General features: G+C 44.1%; 1 protein-coding gene across 1 annotated transcript in view; it reads right to left on the bottom strand.

Moving 5' to 3' along the window:
• The window catches only part of CD9 (CD9 molecule), a 34,617-nt gene extending 27,435 nt beyond the window's left edge, over window positions 1-7,182 (bottom strand). The window contains exon 1 of the mRNA XM_019544221.1: window positions 7,031-7,182. Within this exon, the coding sequence (XP_019399766.1) occupies window positions 7,031-7,096 (66 nt within the window). The 5' untranslated portion in view covers window positions 7,097-7,182. The remainder of the gene's footprint in view (window positions 1-7,030) is intronic.
• Between the last annotated feature and the right edge of the window lie 419 nt (window positions 7,183-7,601).

Raw genomic sequence — 7,601 nt, 5'->3', positions numbered from 1 at the left:
CAAGAACCAAAGTCAGGAAAACAAATATGAACCTGACTTTTCTATTCGCAGGTAAAGCTTGAACAAATCTCAGCCCCACAATTCTGGGCCAGTTTCACACACACATGCCTTCATCTAGAGGTCCAGTGCTCCACCATTTCAAAGAAATGGAGTTCCTGGCTTGCATAACAGCGTAAAATTGACCCTTTCCTCCCACCCGACTACAGTATTGGACTGCAAAATTGTCAGTCTTAATAGGCATATTTTGCAAGAGTTACCAGGAGATGATAGTCATAATGTTGCTACCATCAGAAAAATAACATGGCTGGTGTTAGTCAAGTGAAGCAAAGGACTAGAGAGAGTCTGGAACTAGACTAATCCGCAGGGAAAGCTGAGCACCAGGAAAAAGAATATTAGAACATTTACTAGAGTGATGTAGCCACAGTGATCCAGGAATTTTGCAAGAGGCAAGGATTTTAAGGTGATCTCTTTTATTGAAAGAACTGTATGGTTGGGATAAAGTTAGACAAGCTTTCAAAATAGAAAGCATTCTTTATCAGGTTTATCCCAACTGCACAAGCACACTCTCTCAAAGTGAAATTGCCCCTCCCAAAAAAATTCCCTGCCTCTCACAATAAGACCATAAGACTTATACTGAATAGTTTCCAATACCATCTTTAAAAAAAAAAAAAAAAAAAAATGCTTATGTCCCAGACCAAGTTGGGAGAGAATGGATTGTGTGGGTAAAAGCGATCCACCCATTATTATTCAGGCATCATTAGCAAGCGTCTGTTCACTACACTTTAGGTTCATTTTCCAAAGCTTATTAAACCAGTGTTACACTTCAGAATTGAAAGCACTAGCACTCACCATCCTTGGCCCAGATGCAGTTCAAGTAGTGTGCACGTGAAAGAAACAGTTTGCAGAATGTTTGGATAAAAGAATTTGGACTGTGAGAAAGGCACTGACATTGGCAGGACCGGGCACTTTTCTACAACTGTTCACTGTAGAGTGATGCACATTAAAAGCAACAAGAAAAAGGAGCAGGCCAGAAAGAGACTAGTCCTCACCTTTTGGTCAAAGGGAATGTTAGTTTCTAAGCTCTAGGAAACAACTATTGCTGATTTAGAACTTCAAGTGTGTGCCTTGAGAAAGAGCCAGCATCTTCTCTCCACCCCATGATCAAACAAGGAGTAACCCAAACCTCTGACTCAAACTTCCCTTTGCAAAGAAACCACAACTCCACTCCTTTTCCATTCCCACTCCATGCATTGCATATGTATTTATCTTTCAACCAAGACCACACATGTGATGTTGCACAGCACATGGAAAAAAAAAAGTTTGAATTATGAGCAAGTTAGGGAGTGTTTTTTGAACTGACTAGCAGAAGTAGTGATGGCACTATCCACACACAAACACATGCATCACCCCCCTCAACACCAGAATCTAGACCCACAGCAATGGCATCGCTATAAACTACAGTTTTTCCAAGTTTTTGGCAATACCGTGGTAGACACCAAGTACCTGCTAGTAGCAAAACAAATGGGTTGCTGCCATTTAAAAACAAAACAAAAAAAAAAACCCAAACGACTACCACCACAAAATCTTTCAGCATTTGTTCTGCAAACAACATGTTTCCTTCTGGTAAAACTAGTTTCAAGAGTACGCTGGGTAAAGTTAATGCAGTGCCTACTGTGGTGGAACATCATTTTATTGCCATAAATATAACATTACAGGAATTCCTGAACCACAGCCAAAGCAAGTTGCCATTTTATACAAGCTGCTGTTCAGAAGTCAGTCTACCGATTTTGGGTTTATACAAGTTACAAACTAGTTAGAACTGCTAGAACTATAAATACAGGTAATTTCATATCAGGCACCCCCACCAACTGCACCCTTGATTTTACAACACATTTTACAATCACCAAGTTCACAGCCAATCTTTATTTTGATTCCACTTTAAGTCAACAGCCTTGAGTATTATACAATAAAGAGAAGCTGTTGGGGTTTTGTTTGTTTGTTCACACTGGATGCAGCTCTTCAGCAACAAATTTTTCCACCCCCTCTACCTTTGCAAGAAATGGCTTTACAAAAGTATGCCTTTGCTTTGACCACATGGCTCAAAGAAAAATAATCCAGCCTGAAATGTTGGAACACTAAGCTTACCCAAGGCAGCACAGACCTAGAGGGTCCATTCTGCTTCCAACTTCAGTCTTGCTGGAATCATGGACCACATATGAACAGTTTTGTTCCTACACAAAACAAGATATCCTGGTTTACAAAATATTCACATATTTAAAGCACTTCAAGATAAAGCTATTAAAAAAAAAAAAAAGTAGATTTTCTCTCTACTTGGATCAAGTTGAGGATTTGTAAAAGCTTTAAGTACTCACTCCTCCTTTCAGCATCCACTTTGTCACTGTGGCAGGATACTGGGTGAGATGGACCTACGGTGTGTCCCAGTAAGTGGCAGTTCTTACATCACTGCAAACTTTAAAACCAATCATCTTAATCTACTTAAGAAGGAGGCACATTTAAATACAATGTCTATTAGTGGTAGCATTATAAAGTACCCCTAAACCATTCTAGGGGAAAAAAGGTAAAATGCTAAGAAATAAGACTGTAAATTTACTTCTACTTGGCTAAATGGCCTGAAGTCAGCCAGCAGGACCACCCCATATTTGAATACATGTTTAAAAGGACCCAGTGGCACATAAATCTCTTCCAAAAGGAAAAAGAAACCCAAAACAAAGCAAAGAGAAATCATTAATCTTATTGTGAATGTTTTACACAAGCATGGGTCAAAATTTGACTCAGAGGCAGTCACTGGGACCAAAGATCTTGAAAGAGTTTAGCCCAGTCATAACACTTAAGCTTTGATTTATGCACTGGATAGTGAGTTGATGGCATTTTACTTATTAGGTTTTGCACTTTAGTTTGTGTTTCCATACTAAAACCAATAGGGCCCTGAACTTTTTTCAGGACAGTATGCAACTTCCATGCAACACACTTTAGCAATTTGAAGCTATAAAATTAAGGTGAAGTTAGAGACCTAGTAATACAATAAAATGTGAACTTAAAAACAAAAAACAAAACACGGTACTCCCTGCCGCCCCCAAATCCCTTATCCAAATACTTGGCAAGGTCTGGAGAGAGAGAGACATTTAACCAGAACTTTCAGTCAAGTAATATACACACACCCCACCCCCAAAATCATGATTTTATTGCAGTTTCAGAAGCCATAAAAAGGTAGCATACAGCTGAACAACTGGCAGACAGCTGTATATAGCTTCCCCCTCGTACCTTCACAAAAACAAGCCAAACACAGAAACAAAAAAACTAAGAGCTGACATTTTCTAAGAGATGCCTCAAGACTAAAAAGATTAAGAACCACTGCCCTATAGCAAGCAGCTCCTCCCTCCACTCCAACTGTCCAGGCTCAGCACATAAGCAACTTAGCCAAGCCCAGATGAGGAATGGAGGAGATGAAGCTTGGACATGAGTAACAAGTAGCTTAAAGAGGCTGTTTAAACATAGTGAAGTGGAACATGCCCTCATGTCATCAGTACGAAACACAACAGACATGCCTTTCAGGCCGAAGTTGCAACTACTTGACTAAAAGTGTTAGTCAACTAAATTAGTGTAATACTCAGTGGAGGCTCTCTGAATTCCAATTTGAACCTGTTTTATGTGATTCTTACTTAATTCCTTACCAAGTTAAGCCAAGCTCATTAAACCAGTCTAAATTAAGAGTGCATGGTCTGATTTTTAAAAGAAAAGTGACTTCATTAAATGAAAACAAGAAGTTTTAAAACTAAGTTGGGATGCAATTTTGAACAGGGAGAAGGCCAAAAATTAAGGGAGTGATGGAAGGAAGCTCACAATTGGCATCAAATGCACAACAGAACACCATCATGATTAGTAGAAAAACAAGCAAGTGCAGTACAAGTTTCTCCAGAAATTCTTTTGCCTGGAGGTGGGGGCAGATTCAGGTGACTTCAAAGGTTCAAGGTGATGTAGTAACCCCTTGAGTAAGTCAAAGTAATAAAGTTCTAGAATGGAACTAGATGTGGTAAATTGAGTTAAATAAATTGTTGGCCATGTAACCACTTAAACCTTTAAAAAGAACATATTTCTTGACTATCACCTCCAGTAGTTAACTAATCCTCGCCTCCCTATATGCAGGAAATCTCACAGGTACTGTACATAAATAAGTAGCTAAGGCTGGAAATTTAAGATTAATAGGAATAAGCCAGGCTAGCTGAAATCTGATGCTATGATTGAGTGTCTATGTGCCAGTTTCCAGCTTTAGAGTTTTCCCATGAATAGCTTACCTTGACCTCATCAGATGGAGGTCAGGAAGAGGAGGGGGATGGATGGACACACACACACACCCCATCTCCTTCCCCCTCCCAAATATTTATTTCATCTTGACAGGCCAAATTGCATTTATAAACTAAAAACTTAGTCTAAAAATATACACCATTTTTTCTTATCTTGTATCCCCAACCAACCAGCACACATCTCAGTGCTCCATTTTCTTAAAAAAGAATAATAAACAGTCTAGGCCTAGAGCTAATCCTTACAGTCACTAAACTTGGATTAATCCTCCAAGAACCAAGGGAGAGCTCTTTTCACAGCTGTTGTGGCACCATTGGCAAAGGTAGTCTCAGTAGCATTTCAGCAATTATAGACATTTCAACTGCATGCACAAACAAAGTTAACAGCCTGTGCAAGTTGCAGATCATAGCAGAACACTGCTGAGTAAACAGAGTATGGCACTGTAAGCTTGCTGCCTAGTCGGAGTGGTTTTGACAAAGATCCACATGAAGAATCATTCATTGAAGTCGTCTAGCCTTCAGGTAAATGCCATTCCAGTCGTGAGCAAAGACACCGTAAGTTTGACTACACAGGCCTGGGATAAGAATTAGCCTAGGAAACAGCTTCCCCTCCCCCAAAGTTAACGTTTAGCAAATACAGCACATGCAAAAACCTTTGCTTTTTTTGTACATACTTTGCAGGCTCTGCCTCTCCCTTTCCACAGAGTTCCCTCTAATGCTCTGCACTGGCTGGTTACAGAGCTAAAATTTACCATTTGGGCCTACTACACTTATTTATTCAAACCTCTAAACAAAGTTGTAGTAATGGTATACTACTTAGAATACTGTGGACCACGTGGTCCTGTCATATCCTCTTTAAAAACCACCTTTACTCCAAGAAAATACCTTTCTTCACAGACCTACTATAATCACTTCTTTTAAAATACTTCATAAAGAGTTCCTCTGAAGCTGGCATAGGAAGAAGATTAAAAACAAAACCAAAAACACCCAAACCACAACCCCAGACACCCGCTCACACATACTATTAGATGTGCCCAGAAGCAGCTGCCTTCAATTCATAACTTGACTTTATTTGTCAGATGTTTACAGCCAGTCTGCAGAAGCATCTATTACTTTCCCTTGGTAGCCAGTTCCTCATTTTACAGCCACAGGTAGACTTTTGCCTAGCAGTGTAAAAGACAGAAATACAGTTGATCCCTCTAAATATTCAGAGGGATAAAAAAGAATTTGATGAAGCTACCCCTAAAGTCCGCCCCTCTGAACAACCTAGCCTATGAGATCTGTACCTTCCGCCTAACAATTAAACTAATCTCACAACAATTTTCTGATGTTACTGACAGTCCATGTGTTGTGCAGTGCTAGGTTGAAGACCTGCCTCAATTTGTTACTGTGCTCCATAGGGTTCAACCAATTTGAGACTTCCTGCACTCAAGGTCTGCACTTCTAAAACACACCTCAGAGAGGAATCCCAACAGCTGCAGAGCAAGATCCTACCAGCAAAGCACCACTGAGAGCGCTCCAACTGAATTCAGACTAAACAGAGGAAAAAAAAGGTGTGGCCAGAGGCAAAAAGAGTTGCCATTTTATCGTGTTTTTGCAAGACATGTTAGCACATTGCTTTAAAAGGAGGAACACAAAAAGAAATCCAAGAACTCAACCAATTAAGTCTCACCGAGAGAGTTTAACCTCTCAGGAACAAACTCTTGGGTCTCCATATCGTGCCTGCGTTGCTGGGGGAACCTGCATACACCTTTAGTGGGTTCCCGATTGAAAACAAGCTATGCCAGGTTATGCTGCCCTACAGGAGAGCAGGAACAAGGAAGTGAAACACCATTAAAAAAATAGCAATAATAAACTTAGATTAATGCTCCCAATAGCCCCGAATCACAGGGTTGGAAGGGGCCTCAAGGATTGTCCTCCAGAACAGCCCAGACACCTTGGGGAGGGGGAGCCAGGGATGAACTTCAGGCAGGCTGTCACCTCAGCCCGAGGGCCCAGCTTCAAACAAAAGGTGGTCCCAAACCAGCTCTGAAGTGGTCACACGCTTTCAAGTGCCAACTATCAACATCTTCACAGGAGGAGAGTCACTTTGATCAGACCTTGCCAGGCCACATTTAAGACAGGAAGCTCATCTGTATTTTGAGGAGCAAACCAAGCAAGGGCAGTGCAAGTTTCACACCAGTCAACAGTGTAAGGTGTACGACAGGTAGCAGGGCTCCCGAGACCCAGGGAAGCAGAAAGCAAAGCAGCTCCTGTCTCTGGCAGCCAGAGAAGACGCCTTGATGCCAAGAAAACAAGAGAGCCAAGCCAGCTCTGAGGACGGCAGAGAAAGTCCTGTGGGATGGGGACTTTCCAGAGGCAGGGCAGGGCAGGGCTCCAGGGGTGCAGAGCACCCTCTCAAGGATGCTGCAAACTCAGCTTGCCCCACCTCACTTCACAACCATGGCGCAGGCCCCTGCATGGGGTCGGGCACCCATGGAGCTGGCACAACTCAGCAGCTCCAGGGGCTGTGCAGGCTACTTCCCCCCACACAACTCGGCTCCAAGCCCCTCGTCCCCCAGCCTGGAGCCACCTCCAGCCGGAGGCAGAGGGCGCAGGAGGGGCCCCCCACCCAGGCCGGCCGCGGGGCTCCGGCAAGGCGAGCGCAAGGCAGGGAGTCCAATCCCTGGACCCTCTCTCCCGCTCTGGGGGGGCAAAGGGGTGCCCCTTACCCAGAAGATGAAGTTGAAGACGAAGAGCAGGTACTTGATGCACTTGATGCCTCCTTTCACCGGCATCCTGACGACTGCGGGGGCCAAGGGGGTCCGGCGGCTTCAGCGGGGCTCGGGACGCGAGGAGGACACACCGCGCACTGCCCCTCCTTAAATGCGGGCGAGTTCCCGGAGCAGCCCAGCACCTCCCCCTCCCGCCCGGCCCCGCCCAGCCCCGGGCGGCCTCGGCGGGGCCGGGGGATGCACGGCAGGATGCGAAGCGCGGGGGGCGGCCGCGGAGGCTCCTTCCCCTAGCCCCGAGAAACCAGGTCGGAAGCGGGACGGAGCCCCGGAGCGGTGTTCGCTTCCCCCCTCCCAAAGCATGAGTCGAGAGCCGCAGCAGGGCTTGCGGCTTCCCGTGCACCGCTCTGGGACAGCGGCTGGGAAAGGCGGCTCCAGAGATTTGCACCGTATAGACTAACCCCGGGGGGCGGCGTGCAGATCACTGTGCACATGCACATATATGCACACCCAAATAAATATATACGCACGCATACGTATGGCTATATAGATAGCGACATCTACATACACA

The sequence above is a fragment of the Crocodylus porosus genome, unplaced genomic scaffold (assembly GCF_001723895.1).
Source record: "Crocodylus porosus isolate Cpor-Errol unplaced genomic scaffold, CroPor_comp1, whole genome shotgun sequence".
Classification (NCBI taxonomy): domain Eukaryota; kingdom Metazoa; phylum Chordata; order Crocodylia; family Crocodylidae; genus Crocodylus; species Crocodylus porosus.
The sequence above is the reverse complement of the archived record's forward strand: the minus strand, read 5'-3'. Positions and strand labels throughout refer to the sequence as shown.